Source organism: Aotus nancymaae, unplaced genomic scaffold, assembly GCF_030222135.1.
Source record: "Aotus nancymaae isolate 86718 unplaced genomic scaffold, 86718_ANA_hifiasm-v0.15.2.pri h1tg000018l, whole genome shotgun sequence".
NCBI lineage: Eukaryota > Metazoa > Chordata > Mammalia > Primates > Aotidae > Aotus > Aotus nancymaae.
The window spans coordinates 24,945,241-24,961,603 of record NW_026988430.1 but is presented as its reverse complement, the minus strand read 5'-3'; the positions used below and the strand labels follow the sequence as shown (position 1 = coordinate 24,961,603).

Below are 16,363 nucleotides of genomic sequence, written 5' to 3'. Positions count from 1 at the left end.
GCCCTTCTGGCTGGGATGAAGGGGAAAGATTTTATGAGAGCATCTAATCTGAGCTCTTGAGGTTGGGTTGAGTTTTGCTGAGCAGAATTGAGAGGAGAGGGCACCACAGAAAGCAAGGAAGCAAAAAAGAACATGCTGTTTCCTAGGAACTGTGAGAACAGAGTATTATTATGCAATTAACCTGCACATAACATGTTTTTGTCCCCTCCAAGACCTTCTGTGAGTGGCTAGATGCTTGGTTAGAATGGAAAATCTTGGGCTGGGTCCGGTGGGTAGTTTACACTTATAATCCCAGCACTTTGGGAGGCTGAGGCAAGCAAATCATTTGAGGTCAGGAGTTTAAGACCAGCCTGGCCAACACGGCGAAACCCTGTCTCTACTAAAAAAAAACAAAAATTTTCTGGGCTTCGTGGTGGGTACCTGTAATTCCAGCTACTCAGGTGGCTGAGGCAGGAGAATCGCTTGAACCCAGGCAGCGGATGTTGTAATGCACCGAGATCGCACCTCTGCACTCCAGCCTGGGTGACAGAGGAAGACTCCATCTCAAAAAGGCTGCCAAGGTGGGTGGATCATCTGAGGTCAGGAGTTCAAGACCAGCCTGGCCAACATGGTAAAACCCTGTCTCTGCTGAAAATATAGAAATTAGCCAGGCGTGGTAGTGGGTGCCTGTAATCCCAGCTACTAGGGAGGCTGAGGCAGAAGAATTGCTTGAACCTGGTAGGCGGAGGTAGAAACCTAGAGAGACCAGCTCCAAAACCACATCCAAAAATCATGCTACAAGAATCAACTGGAGTGAATGTTGCCACTGCTGCTGGGCACTGCAGCTAGTGGTGCTGACCTCTAGCACTGGTCACGGGGCACATGTGCTGGCATTGCTGCCTCCAAAACCTGGAAGCTGTTGCCACCACCACTGTCACCTGGATGGAGTCCTCTCTTTTTCTGCTTCACTGCAACGCTTGTTTCAGGCTCAGATCTCTGGAAGGGAGCATAGATTGGCCAAGCCTGAGTTGTGCCTGCCCTGGCACGTATGGAGCAAAGGAGAGTGTTTGCCTTTGTCATCTTTTAAAGCACAAGGCAGTTCAAGGATCTTCTAGCAAAATAAAAAAAAACCAAAGGAAGAGGAAGCTGTGGGCTGCCTGTCATGGTGGAATGAACTCAAGTGTGTGATGAGAAGAAATCTCAATGTAACTTATTATTATCATTATTATTTTGGCAGGTCCAGAAAGCATTTCTGCAAATTGGAATAGGAAGTTAGAAGGTCCTTGAAGACCGTCTCAAAGAATGAAGTAGTTATCATGAAACAAATGGTGTACATATGCAAGTGCAAATATGGACTGATAAGGAAGCAAATAGTATTTCTCTTTTGGTGAATGGAAAAATATCAAAAGGAAATTGTGGGAAAAATAAAAATTGTTATGGGATTATAATGGATCAAATGTTAAGTAAACTAGAAAATGGTGTGAATTGGGCAAATGATGGAGTTAAAAAAACTTTCTTGAAATTGTAGCCAAGCCTTTGAAGATGAGCTCTTCAGTAGAGAGGAGAAGATGAGATATAAGGTGAATTTGTATTTAATCATATTGGGGCTCAGCAGTTCCTTCAGTTTTATATCAGTTTATTTCCCCTTAAAACTCAAGCAAAGTTAAAAATTGAACACTCTTTATTAGACGCATTGCTTGCATTACCAGACACAACAATAATTTTTTTAAAAAATTCAGGCCAAGAAACACAGAAGAGGTGTTGAAAGTGGATGGCTGGCCTCTTTTGTCTGTTTATTTTTGTTCCCGGATTTGGGATATTGGGTAGGGCGTCAGCCTTCTCATGCAATCCTGAACTCCCGGATCACTGAGTTTGGCACAGATCTGTCGCCCCCTCTTGGTGAGGAAGCTGGGGAACAACCGAGAGAAAGGTTACAAAGTGAGGTGTGTTTAGCAGGTGGAGACAGGGGGCCCCATCCTCCCTGCCTCTCAGATCTCCCACTCAACACAGCCTATTTTTTCCTTTCTCTGCTGATGGCAGCTCAGTGTCCTCTTGAGACCCTCTCAGCCTGTGGGGCTCCTTAATGACTCATGGAAGTGTCCTTGGGCAAACTTGTGCCTGCTTTACTTCCTTCCCTACCTCCTCTCCACTGGGAGTGTCTCATCCCTTATGCCCTGCAGGATCGTCATAAGGACACAGCTGCCCCAGACCTGGCAGGCTCCAGAGGGTGGGACCCGATGGATGCCCATCCATCAGGTCCTCCCTGCAAGACACTGTGGGCTTCTTCTTCCCCAACACATGGTTAGTGAGCTTGGCACTTACATGACACCAGGCTTGGTGCACTTGTTGCCCGTTTCAAAATAATAATTCATGAGAGGACACCGGATGGGTTGTTGAGTGAAGGAGAAGCAGCAGTCAGCAGGAAGGGTTAAACCTGTTGAAAGAAAAAAGATTGTCTGAGGGCCAGTCTTTCTCCTTGAGAGCACTGTGGAGGGTGAGAAGGCACATGCCTTGGACGAGATGTTTCCTCCTCCTCAGCCAGCACTTCCTGGCATCTCCCTGCTTCAGACCCTGCCCAGGGTTGAGCTATGTGTCTGAGGGCACCCAGGGTGGGCTACAGCAGGACCAGGAACATTTCCCCCAGAAAGGGAAGGCATCTGCAGACACCTGCAGGCATCAGAAAGCACCTTCTGCCCCAAAGGAGCAGACTCTTGGGACAGCCAGAGGGGAATAGAGAAGGCATCTATGAAGGAGGTCTCTGTGGCCCATCCTGATCTTCCTTGGAGATGTTCACCACCCTCAGGACCCTCTCATTCTCCTTCCATTCTGTAAACAGGGACAATGGATCTCATAGTGGAGACCCCACCTGCCCGCTGCTTTTGAATGTATGCCATATTTGTTCTGACCTGCTGGCTGTTCCAATGAAACCTCTGATATCACGAACTCTGTCCCTGCATCTGGAAGAAACAGATAGGACAGGGAAGGAAATCACTGGGCGGCAGTAGTGTTGTATCATCTCCACCCATCCCATTGCTCATCCCCCTCCTGAGGCAGAGAGGCTCTGACCCTGGACCATATCTGATCACTTACTCTTTAAATGTATGCAATATCTGATCACTTACTGTTCTGAACTAATGTATGCCATATCTGGTCACTTACCATTCTGAACTAATGGATATTCCAATGGAAGCTCTGACATCACGGACGCTGTCTCTGCATCCGGAAGAAAGAAACAGGACAAGGAAGGAAATCACTGGGCGACAGCAGTGCTTCAGCATCTCCACTCACCCCATTGCTCATCCCCTTCCTGAGGCAGAGAGGCTCTGACACTGGACCCACTACCACCTGTCTGGGTTCTAGGCTTGCCTCCCGGCCCATTTATTCCATTAGGGCCTTGAGATTTTTCCAGGGACCTTTTGAAAACGTGGACATGAAAATGTTGTGTTGACTCTGAAATACTAAAAGCAGCCAGCAAAATCTAACATGGTTCAGTTAATGGAATGTCTGCATGATGTGGCGCAGTCTACAAGTCTTTCTACAATTTCTGGAATCCACAGGGCTCTGTAAACAGAGAGATTTTCATCAGTGCATATGGTGGCACAGTATCCCCTTAAGTGAAGTGAGGCTATTATGGTCTTTATTCATCCCAGTTAGTAGAAATATTCATGTGTTTGCTACAGGAGATTGCTATGTTTGATTAAAATATTGTTCCCAGACCTCATCAGGGATAAGTACCATCAATATATGTTTAAGTTTTTTACTAAATCATTTTAAAATTGTGGTAAAATATATGTAACATAAAATTTGCCATTGAAACTATTTTAAGTATGCAGTTCAGTAGCATCAAATACATTCAAATAACTATGCAATTTTCATGACCATTCATTCAGAGAACTTGTTCATTTTGTGAATCGGAAACTCGGTATTCATTAAACAATAACTCCCCATTCTTCCTCCTCTCAGTCCCTGACAACCACTGTGTATATCCTGTCTCTGTGAATCTGACTACTCTAAGTACCTCATGTGAGTGGAATCATACACTATTTGTCCGTTTGTGACTGGTTTATTTCACTTAGCATAATGTCCTTGATGTTTATCCATGTTGTAGCATGTGTCAGAATCTTCTTACTTAAATTTTTTAAAATTTTTATTTTTTCTTACTTCAACCTTCAAGGGAATCTCCTTACTTTTTGAGGCCGAATATATTCCATTGTATATATGAACCATACTTTTTATCTACTAATCTTTTGATGGGCACTAAGTTTGCATCCATTTTTTGGCTATTGTCATCGATAATGCTGCTATGAACATGGGTGTATAAAAATCTCTTCATGTACCTGCTTTGAATTCTTTTGGGTATATGCCCAGAAATAGAATTGCTGCATCATATCATACTAACTTTTTAAAACCTGAGAAATTCAGCATTCCAAAATTCATCTAGCACCAGATGCTTTGGAAATGGGATTGTGGAGCTGCCTTATGCTTATTAGGCAAATGAAACTAAGCTTTTAACTTTTTTCCTTTCTTTTTAATTTTAATCCTCAAAGTTAGTTTATTTCCGCAATTGACTGTATCACAGAATAAAGCTAGCTTTAAAATTTGCCCGGGTGCAGTGGCTCCTATAATCCCAGCACTTTGGTAGGCCGAGGTGGGCAGATCACTTGAGGTCAGGAGTTCAAGACCAGCCTCGCCAACATGGTGAAACCCCGTCTCTACTAAAAATACAAAAATTAGCTGGGCATGGTGGCATGCACCTGTAATCCCAGCTATTAGGGAGGCTGAGACAGAATAATTACTTGAACCAGGGAGGTGGAAGTTGCAGTGAGCCAAGATTTTGCCACTGTTCTCCAGCCTGGGCCACAGAATGAAACTCCATCCCAAAATAAAATAAAATAAAATAAATATTTACTTTTGATATAATTTAATAACTATATTAAATATACTTTAATAAGTATTAAATGTATTTTAAAAATTTAACTTTATTTTACTTTAAGTTCTGGGATACATATGCTTAATGTGCAGGTTTGTGCCATGGTGATTTGCTGCATCTATCAACCCATCGTCTAGGTTTTAAGCCCCGCATGCACCAGGTATTTGTCCTAATGCTCTCCCTCCCCTTTCCCTCCACCCACCGACAGGCCCCAGTGTGTGATGTTCCCCTCCTTGTGTCGATGTGTTCTCATTGTTCAACCCCCATTTATGAGTGAGAACATGTGGTGTTTTGTTTTCTGTTCTTGTGTTAGTTTGCTGAGATGATGGTTTACAGCTTTATCCATGTCCCTGCAAAGGACATGAACTCATTCTTTTTATGGCTGCATAGTATTCCGTGGTGTAATGTGCCACATTTTTTTAATCCAGTCTATCATTGATGGGCATTTGAGTTGGTTCCAAGTCTTTGCTATTGTGAATAGTGCTGCAATAAACATATGTGTGCATATGTCTTTTAATATAATATATAAATACACTTTTAATATACTTTAAAAATATACATTAAATATAATTTAATAATTATATTAAATATACTTTAAATATAATTTAATAACTACTTAAATATGCATTTAATATATTTTAACAATTATATTAATTATATTTTAAATAATTAAAAAGCTAGCTTTAAAATTGATATTTAGGCCAGGCATGGTGGCTCATGCCTGTAATACCAGCACTTTGGGAGGCTGAGGTGGGTAGATCACCTGAGGTCAGGAGTTCGAAACCACCCTGACCAACAAGGTGAAACCCCGTCTCTATAAAAAATAAATAAGTAAAATAAAATTGATATTTAATTTACATATTGAAACATAAAGACTTGACAATAACAATTCAGCTACCAACTTAGTCCCCTAATTACTTTCCAGTGTTTTCAACTTATTTTTTATATGGCTACATTAAATGAATTATATGTAATGAGGCATATGGGTATATTTTAATATGGGTAAGGTAAAAGGTTTTGGGTAAGGTAAAAAAAGATCTTAAATGGCCTTGTCTTTCCATAACTACTTCCTAATTAGCTCATATCTTAATTCCACCACTTACTAGCTGTATGATCTACCAAGTTATCTGAGGTTCTGTGCCTCAGTTTTCTCATTTGTAAAATGTCAACAATAGTAATATAAAAAACTATATAAAATAGATGTTTTGTTTTTTCCCTATGAAAGTAGCAAATTTGCTTTTTTTTTTTTTTTTACCTAATATGTACCCCACAGAGTTGTTAGGTGGAATTGATGTGTTAATATCTATAAGACAATTAGAACAGTGCCTGCCCTGTACATAGAAAGTACTAGATGTGCATTTGTTAAACAAAAATATAGGATGGTTAGGTGACCTTGGTTGAGTCATTTGTGTGGCTGGTTCCATTTATTCTCCAAAATGATATTATAGATGGTATGTAACAGTTTTAGCATCATACAATTCTATGCTTCTTTCTACAAATTTTTAATTTTAATACACTTCTTTTAATCTAGCACTTAATAGTCCTATGTCAGCTAAGGGAAGGTATCAAATAATTTTTGCTGTGGAAAGGAGAATAATTGGCCCCACAGTGGACCAGCCATAGTGTATATTTCCATCTCAGCGTCCAAAGCCTGCAGATAGAACCAGGTCTATACTCTGCGGCTGCTTTTAAATGAGTACCATAACCACGCCTGGGATGGAGAGTAGCCACAGAAGGGCAATGTGTCTCTGCCCCAGATCCTGAGTTACCATGGACCTGGTCACCTGGAAGAAGGGTTACTGGACTTACCATCTATGACCCGGGCCTGGGATCCAAGGGCAGCAAGAAGCACGAGGCAGGAGAGGGCAGCCACAGAGACTTTCATCCTTCTGGTGGGCAGGCAGAGCTGGCCGAGGACTCCTGGGCTCACTGCTTCCTGGCTTCCCGGGACCCCAGCTCTGCCTCATATTTATAAGAAGAGGAGGATCAGGAAGTTACAGGGCAGAGGTCAGAATGCTGTTTTTTGACTTATGATAGTTAACAGGCTCTTTCTAAAAAGGGAACAACGCTGAGAATGCAACAGGAAGTAGAGGACAAAGATGACTTGGACTGTCCCTGTGGACTTCCCTAATTGTCCCATTAAGTACAGAAGAGAGAGCAAATACCTTATGACGGGTCCTTCCCTCTGGGAGATTCATTCATTCTCTAAACAGGAGTTTTTCTTTTCTTCGGGGGCTAATCACCTTCAGATGCTCAAATAGCCTGTACACATGGGGACCACCAGAGGGAACACTTCAACTTATAGAGCTGTGATCTCTGCCAGTAAACACAGCTCGTAGGACAGCCCATGATGGGCAGCCCATAATGTGTGCTTGTGCAGCACGATTGTCTAGTATAAGCTGAGCTACCCTAGAATATAATGGGGAGAGTACAGAGCAAGGGTGAGCACATGGGAGCTAAAATGTCCCCTTGTGGGGGTACTCTGGCTTCTTTCTCAGCCCTGCACTTAGTCTCTGGAAAGGAATATTCCTTGTCCATTGTCTGGAGATATCTTTGACTCCTCTGTTTGTCTCATACCCCATATGTAACTCATTAATAAGTAGTTTTGGCCCTACTTCCAAAAATATAGCCAGAATCTTATTATTCCTTGAAAAAAATCTCCCATTTATTCTCTGCTACTATTCTGAATGCTTCACTTCTCAGACTACATGGTGTTAGCACAGACCACACAGGTTAAGGGCTCAGTCCCGTGAGACTGGCAACACTTCAGATGCCAGTTTCAAATAGTGGGTCCCCAGTCTACCACAACGTCTGTTTGACTTGGCTGCACATCAGAATTTCCCATGATCCCCTCCTAAGATTCCATCATTGCTAAAACAGTTCTCAGAAGAACAGTTTACTTACAAGGTTATATTATGAAGCATACAACTCAGGAACAGCCAAGTCAGTGCATAAGGCAAGGCATGGAGAAGGAGTTTGGAGCTTCTGTGTCCTCTCCAGGTGTGCCACCCTCTCAGCACCTCCACTGAGCATTGTTCCAAGTTCACCAACCTGGAAACTCTTGGAACGCTATCCTTTTAGATTTTTATGAAGGCTTTATTACATAAACATGATTGATTAAATAATTAACCATTGGTGATCAGATCAATCTCCAGCCTCTCAGCCTCTCTCCCCTCCCTGGAGTTTGGGGATAGAGGCTGAAAATTCCAATCCTCTCATGGTTGGCTTCCCTGGAAACCAGCTCGCATCCTTAAGGCTTTTCAAAAGTCACTTCTTTCACATAAACTCAGGTGTGGTCAGAAGTACTTGTCCAGACTTCCAGGTTGCACATGCCTGAGTATTGAGCAGATTCTTACATGCTTCTTACACACCTCAGCATCAGAGAATCCCTGGTGCAGGGAAAGAGGGGTGTGCGTGATGGACAAGGTGAGGTGCTGTCAGATTATACCATCTTGAGCTGGGCAGAGCCTGTGTGCAACTGGCTGCTGTAGTGGTGGCTAGAGTAAGAGATGAAGCTGATAGAATGGAAGTGGTGTACAGAGGTGTCTGACACAGTATTAAATGCATATTTGTTTAGTGAAAGAAAATAAGGAATAGATTTCACAATATTCACCAATCAATATGTTGATTAGTCAACATAAATTGCCATTTCTTGAGCTCACCAATATAGAACATATTTATGAGTGGTTTTTGTGTGTTCCCTGAGTCTTTTATTCCCCCCACTTCCTCCTGCCACCAAGCATCCTTGGTGACATTTAATAATCAGATAAGCTCTATGTATTAATCAGCCTGGCATCTCCAAAGGAGCAGGCTGTGCTACTCCACAGGGCTGCTCCAGCCTTGGAGGTCTTAGAAGTCTACAAAAACAACCGTCAGTGCTTACTGAGTACTTTCATGTTCCAGAAACAGTGTTATGGGCCTTGTTGGCATTAGCTCACAACTGACCTATGAGGTGTTTACTGAGATAGTTTCACAATATTGCCTAGCATACCCCACAACTTAGTCCCTTACAGAAGCACCAAATATCTTCTGCCTGTAAACATAGCTCTTACCACATCCCATGATGGACAGCCAAAGATATATGCTTGCACAGCAAGCCTTAGAATTTCTGTCTGTCCCAAGTCCAGCTCCCTTCAGAGGAAAGGGGCCTGATGTTGTGTCTCTCCCCTTCACAGGTTGCTGTTCCTTGGGTTTCCAAGTAAAACCACCCCAGGCACCTGACCTCACTGATAGACTAGAGTTGTATAGAAGCCAGGTGCCTGTGTAGGGAGGGGCAGGGCATGAACCAAGCCAGCTACCTCTGAGTCAACTCACCAGGAACTCTTCCCATTAACCATTAGCCATGTTAAATAGTGGTAAAGCAGCCTAATAAAATTGTTTTAGTTGTGAAGTAAAAGTGCCCGGTGAGCAAAGCAAGTCCCAAAGCTCAGATTGTTGTCCCAAGCAAAAGGAAGGGAGTGTTCTAGTTCTCTCTCAGACCATCTGGGCACGTCCTGTTGGAAAAGACAGTCACGGGCATGCAGTCTTTCCACCCCTGCATAGCTGCATAACAGTGGCCTTGTCAAAGCATATAACCACACAACTAGATAGAAGGAGTGAGCTCTAGCTTTCTCTACCACTGTAGAATGACTCTAGTTAACCACAATACATGCTTTCAAATAGCTAGAAGGACAATGAAGTTCCTAACACAAAGAGATGGTAAATGTTGGAGATGCTGGATATGCTAACTACCCTGATCTGATCACTATACATTATATGCACTGAAACATCACTATGAACCCCACAAATATCCACAATTATTATATGTCAATTTGAAAAGAGTGAGCTGGGTGTGGTGGCTCATGCCTGTAGTCCCAGCACTTTGGGAGGTTGAGGCACGAGGATTGCATGAGGCCAGGAGTTTGAGACCAGCGTTGGCAACATAGCAAGACACTGTCTCCACAAAATAAAAATAAAAAAATTTAGCCACTCATTGCACATGAACGCTCAATCACATGGTAGCTTGTGCCTGTGATCCCAGCTGATAGGTGGGCTGAGGCAAAAGATCACTCTAACTGGGGAGCTGAGGCTGCAGGGAGCTGTGATCGTGCCACTGCACTCCAGCCTGGGTGGGAGATCAAGACTGTGTCCCAACAAACAAACAAACAAAACCAAAAAACCAGGCATGGTGCCTCACGCCTGTGATCCCAGCACTTTCAGGAGGCCGAGGCAGACAGTTCACCTGAGCTCAGGAGTTTGAGACCAGCCTGACCAATCTCTTTTTTGTATTTTTAGTAGAGATGGGTAAAACTCCATCTCTACTAAAAATACAAAAAAATTAGCCAGATGTGGTCGTGGGTGCCTGTAGTCCCTGCTACTCTGGAGGATGAAGCAGAAGAATTGCTTGAACCCAGGAGGTGTAAGTTGCAGTGAGCTGAGGTCGCACCACTGCACTCCAGCCTGGGTAACAAACAGAGTGAGACTCCATCTCAAAAAAAAAAAAAAAAAGAGTGGCCTTGGAGCTGGAACACTCCTTATCAAGAGATAAAGCACTCTCAGAGTCTATGCTGGGCTTATCACCTTGTATGGAAACAGTTTTCTCTGTTCCCAACTCAATGTGTGCTCCTTTGTTCTGCTTAAACAGGTGTCATATGGCACCTGGCCATTCCCACTACTACAACCCTTACAAGTGGAGAGGGAATGGGATCCTTCACCTGCAGCGCAAGAGTGGTGCATACAAGCTATTGCTGTGGGGTGGGGTCAGCTGGCTCTGGGAACTCACTATTCAAGCTGCCCCTGCCCTGTCTTCCATCCAGTGCCTATATAAGTCCTATCTTTTTTGGTGACCCTGACACCTGCAGACCATGCAGTGTGTTAACATCCTGGGACTGCTGCTCTCACTGGTAGATAATAGTTGTCTCTTGATGCATCCTAATTTGCAAAGCACACGGGACTGGAACTATTTTAAGGCCCAGGCAAGAGGTGATCCTGTCCAAGGACCCATGCCTTAGAGGACTATTCATATCATGAACATACACAAAACACATTTATTAGGCAGCATAAAGCACCTGTATCTCTTGGGATATGGTGCTCGAGGCTGGCCCAGCATGGCTTGTAACTATGAAAATCCACCGTTGTGATGAACACTCTTTGTGACTAAAGAAAAAAATGCTTCTCCACTTCCCCTGCCATATCTTTTAAATAAAACACATCTGAGTCCAAATGCCGTGAAGGTTTCTGGGTGGTGTCACCCTTTGCTTTACACTGGAGACAGACACTCCTCTGGGCTTCAGAGAGGTGCAGCTGAGTAGCAGAAGTGTTTAGAAGCTTGGGAAGGTAAGCCAATTAACTTGTTCAAGTCTTTCCTCCCAGATAGCACAGATGCAATACAATAGTTCCCCTTTTATCTGCAGTTTCTCTTTCCATGATTTTGGTTAGCCATGGTCAACTGCAGCCCAAAACTGTTAAATGAAAAATTCCAGAAATAAACAATTCACAAGTTTAAAATTGCACCCAATTTAATCCGAGTAGCATGATAAAATCTCAAACCGTCCCATTCTGACCCACCTGGGATGTGAAGCATCTCTTCATCTAGCATATCCATCTTGTATGCGTTACTGACTTATTCGTCACTCAGTAGCCATCTTGGTTATTGAATCAACTGTCATGGTATTGCAGTGCTTATGTTCAAGTAACTCTCATTTTTCTTAATAGCCCCAAAGTGCAAGAGTAGTGATATTGGTAATTTGGATATGCCAAAGAGAAGATGGAAAGTGCTTCCTTTAAGTGAAAAGGTAAAAGTTCTTGACTTAGTAAGGAAAGAAAAAAATTGTATGCTGAGGTTGGTATGATCTATGCAAAGAATGCATCTTATTCCATGACATGGTGAAGGAAGAAGAAGAAATTTGTGCTCAAACGGGGTTCAGTATTATCTGTAGCTGCAGGCATCCACTGGAGGCTGCCTGTGAATAAGGGGGGACTATTCTATATGCAATAGTTGCACATGGATGCAATATTGAGCAATTCATTTTACTCTTAAATTTGTTCGTTAACTTCATTTATAAATTTAAAATATTGGCACACCTGACATGGGAGCCTCCTTTTGGATTCTTGACGTGGACCCTGTAAATATTAAGGGCAAGCCTGACCTTAACCCAAAGTGACAGTGGCTGGTAAAGAGTCCCTGGGCCACACCACCTCCCATATGTCCTTACCATAAATACTTGTGATTGGAAATAATCACATGTGCCTCTTCCTTGTGCGTGATCTTTTTTTAAGTTTTGAAATTTTTGTTTATTTAGATTTTTTATTACACTTTAAGTTCTGGGATACATGTGCAGAACATGCAGGTTTGCTACATAGGTATACATGTGCCATGGTGGTTTGCTGCACCTATCAACCTGTCATCTACATTAGGTATTTCTCCTAATGTCATCCCTCCCCTTGCCCCCCAACCCCTGACAGGCCCTGGTGTGTGATGTTCCCCTCCCTGTGCCCATATGTTCTCATTGTTCAACTCCCACTTATGAGTGAGAATATGTGGTGTTTGGTTTTCTGTTCTTGTGTTAGTTTGCTGAGAATAATGGTTTCTCCTTTTGCTGAGAGTAATTGTTTCTCCATGTCCCTGCAAAGGACATGAACTCATTCTTTTTTATGGCTGCTTAGTATTCCATGGTGTATATGTGCCACATTTTCTTTGTTCAGTCTATCATTAATGGACATTTGGGTTGGTTCCAAGTCTTTGCTATTGTGAATAGTGCTGCAATAAACATATGTGTGCATGTGTCTTTATGATAGAATGATTTATAATCCTTTGGGTATATACTCAGTAATGGGATTGCTGGGTCAAATGGTATTTCTGGTTCTAGATCCTTCAGAAATCGCCACACTGTCTTCCACAATGGTTGAGCTAATTTACACTCCCACCAACAGTGTAAAAGCGTTCCTGTTTCTCCAGTATCTATTGTTTCCTGACTTTTTAATGATCGCCATTCTAACTAGATGGTATCTCATTGTGGTTTTCATTTGCATTTCTCTAATGAATAGTGATGATGAGCCTTTTTTCAAATGTTTATTGGCCACATAAATGTCTTCTTTTGAAAAGTGTCTGTTCATATCCGTCACCCACTTTTTGATGGGGTTGTTTTTTCCTTGAAAATTTGTTTAAGTTTCTTGTAGATTCTGGATATTAGCACTTTGTCAGATGGGTAGATTGCAAAAATTTTCTCCCATTCTGTAGATAGCCTGTTCACTCTAATGATAGTTTCTTTTGCTTTGCAGAAGCTCTTTAGTTTAATTAGATCTCATTTGTCAATTTTGGCTTTTGTTGCAATTGCTTTTGGTGTTTTTGTCATGAAGTCTTTGCCCATGCCTATGTTCTGAATGATATTGCCTAGGTTTTCTCCTAGGGTTTTTATGGTTTTAGGTCTTACATTTAAGTCTTTAATCTATCTTGAGTTTATTTTTGTATAAGGAGTAAGAAAGGGGTCCAGTTTCAGTTTTCTGCATATGGGTAGCCAGTTTTCCCAACACTATTTATTAAATAGGGAATTCTTTCCCCTTTGCTTGTTTTTGTCAGATTTGTCAAAGATCAGATGATTGTAGATGTGTGGTGTTAGTTCTGAGGCCTCTGTTTTGTTCCATTGGTCTACATATCTGTTTTGGTACCAGTGCCATGCTATTTTGGTTACTGTAACCTTGTAGTTTAGTTTGAAGTCAGGTAGTGTGATGCCTCCAGCTTTGCTCTTTTTGCTTAGGATTGTCTTGGCTGTATGGACTCTTTTTTGGTTCCATATGAAATTTAGTTTTTTCTAATTCTATAAAGAAAATCAATGGTAGCTTGATGGGAATAGCATTGAATCTATAAACTACTTTGGGTAGTATGGCCATTTTCATGATATTGATTCTTCCTATCCATGAGCATGAAATGTCTTTCCATTTGTTTGTGTCCTCTCTTATTTCCTTGAGCAGGGGTTTGTAGTTCTCCTTGAAGAGGTCCTTCATATTCCCTGTAAGTTGTATTCCTAGGTATTTTATTGTCTTTGTAGCAATTGCAAATGGGAGTTCACTCATGATTTGCCTCTCTATTTGTCTATTATTGGAGTATAGGAATGCTTGTGATTTTTGCACATTGATTTTGTATCCTGAGACTTTGCTGAAGTTGCTTATCAGCTTGAGTTTTTGGGCTGAGACTATGGGGTTTTCTAAATATGCAATCATGTCATCTGCAAACAGGTACAATTTGACTTCCTCTCTTCCTAATTGAATATGCTTTCTTTCTTTCTCTTGCCTGATTGCTCTGGCCATAACTTCTAATATTATGTTGAATAGGAGTGGTGAGAGAGAGCATCCTTGTCTTGTGCTGGTTTTCAAAGGGAATGATATTAGCTTTTGCCCATTCAGTATGATATTGGTTGTGGGTCTGTCATAAATAGCTCTTAATATTGTGAGATATGTTCCATCAATATCTAGTTTATTGAGTGTTTTTAGCATGAAGGGTTCTTGAATTTTATTGAAAGCCTTTTCTGCATTTTTTGAGATAATCCTGTGGTTTTTGTCTTTGGTTCTGTTTATGTGATGGATTACATTTATTGATTTGTGTATGTTGAATCAGCTTTGCATTCCAGGGATGAAGCCTACTTGATCGTGATGAATAAGCTTTTTAATGTGCTGCTGCATTCGGTTTGCCAGTATTTTATTGAGGAATTCACATCAATGTTCATCAGGGATATTGGTCTGGGATTTTCTTTTTTTGTTGTGTCTCTGCCAGGTTTTGGTATCAGGATGGTGCTGGCCTCATAAAATGAGTTAGGGAAGAGTCCCTCTTTTTCTATTGTTTGGAATAGTTTCAGAAGGAATGGTATCAGTTCCTCTTTGTACTTCTAGTAGAATTTGGCTGTGAATCCGTCTGGTCCTGGACTTTTTTTTTGGCTGGTAGGCTATTAATTACTGCCTCAACTTCAGAACTTATTATTGGTCTATTCAGGGATTTGACTTCTTTCTGGTTTTGTCTTTGGAGGGTGTATGTGTCCAGGAATTTATCTATTTTTTCTACATTTTCTAGTTTATTTGCATAGAGGTGTTTATAGTATTCTCTGTCAGTAGTTTGTATTTCTATGGGATTAGTGGTGATAATCCCTTTATCATTTTTTATTATGTCTATTTTATTCTTCTCTCTTTCCTTCTTTATTAGTCTGGCTAGCAGTCTGTTTTATTAATCATTTCAAAAAACCAGCTCCTAGATTCATCGATTTTTTAGGGTTTTTTTTTCGTGTCTCTATCTCCTTCAGTTCTGCTCTGATCTTAGTTATTTCTTGTCTTCTGCTAGCTTTTGAATTTGTTTGCTCCTGCTTCTCTAGTTCTTTTAATTGTGATGTTAGGGTGTCAGTTTTATATCTTTCCCGCTTTCTCATGTGGGCATTTAGTACTATAAATTTCCCTCTAAACACTATTTTAGCTGTGTCCCAGAGATTCTGGTATGTTGTGTCTTTGTTCTCATTGGTTTCAAAGAACTTGTTTATTTCTGCCTTAATTTTGTTATTCACTCAGTATTCATTCAGGAACAGGTTGTTCAGTTTCCATGTAGTTGTGCAATTTTGAGTGAGTTTCTTAATCCTGAGTTCTAATTTGATTGCACTGTGGTCTGAGAAACTGTTTGTTATGATTTATGTTCTTTTGCATTTGCTGAGGAGTGTTTTACTTCCAATTATGTGGTTAATTTTAGAATAAGTGTTACCTGGTACTGAGAAGAATGTATATTCTGTTGATTTGGGGTGGAGAGTTCTGTAGATGTCTATCTATTAGGTCCACTTAGTCCAGATCTGAGTTCAAGTCCTGAATATCCTTCTTAATTTTTTGTCTCATTGATCTGTCTAATATTGACAGTAGGGTGTTAAAGTTTCCCACTATTATTGTGTGGAAATCTTAATTTCTTTGTAGGTCTCTAAGAACTTGCTTTATGAATCTGGGTGCTCCTGTATTGGGTGCATATATATTTTGGATGTTAGCTCTTCTTGTTGCATTGATCCCTTTACCATCATGTAATGCCCTTCTTTGCCTTTTTTAATCTTTGTTGGTTTGAAATCTGCTTTATCAGAGACTAGGATTGAAACTTCTGCTTCTTTTTGCTTTGCATTTGCTTGGTAAATATTTCTCCATCCCTTTATTTTGAGCCTATGTGAGATGTGTCTCCTGAATACAGTACACTGATGGGTCTTGACTCTTTATCCATTGCCAGTCTGTGTCTTTTAATCAGGACATTTAACCTGTTTACATTTAAAGTTAGTATTGTTTTGTGTGAATTTGATCCTGCCATTATGATGTTAGCTGGTATTTTTGCACATTAGTTGATTCAGTTTCTTCATAGTGTTGATGATCTTTACATTTTGGTATGTTTTTGCAGTGGCTGGTACTGGTTTTTCCTTTCCATATTTAGTGCTTCCTTCAGGAGCTCTTGTAAGGCAGGCCTGGTGGTGA

At 41.2% G+C, this 16,363-nt stretch overlaps 2 protein-coding genes across 3 annotated transcripts in view; one reads left to right on the top strand and one right to left on the bottom strand.

The window, feature by feature from the left end:
• LOC105712514 (uncharacterized) overlaps positions 1 to 16,363 on the top strand; it is a 182,124-nt gene that overhangs the window by 88,588 nt on the left and 77,173 nt on the right. The gene's annotated exons all lie outside the window — the stretch shown is intronic.
• On the bottom strand, positions 1,643 to 6,960 carry CCL15 (C-C motif chemokine ligand 15). Of its 2 annotated transcripts, XM_012445564.2 has the most exons (5): positions 6,719 to 6,960; positions 3,139 to 3,192; positions 2,886 to 2,936; positions 2,302 to 2,413; positions 1,643 to 1,887 (listed from the first exon to the last, which is right to left on the bottom strand). In XM_012445564.2, the coding sequence occupies exons 1-5, from the start codon at positions 6,792 to 6,794 to the stop codon at positions 1,773 to 1,775; spliced, it is 408 nt and encodes a 135-aa protein (XP_012300987.2). In that variant the 5' UTR covers positions 6,795 to 6,960; the 3' UTR covers positions 1,643 to 1,772. The 2 variants fall into 2 exon arrangements, with proteins under 2 accessions (XP_012300987.2, XP_012300989.2); XM_012445566.2 differs by lacking the exon at positions 3,139 to 3,192.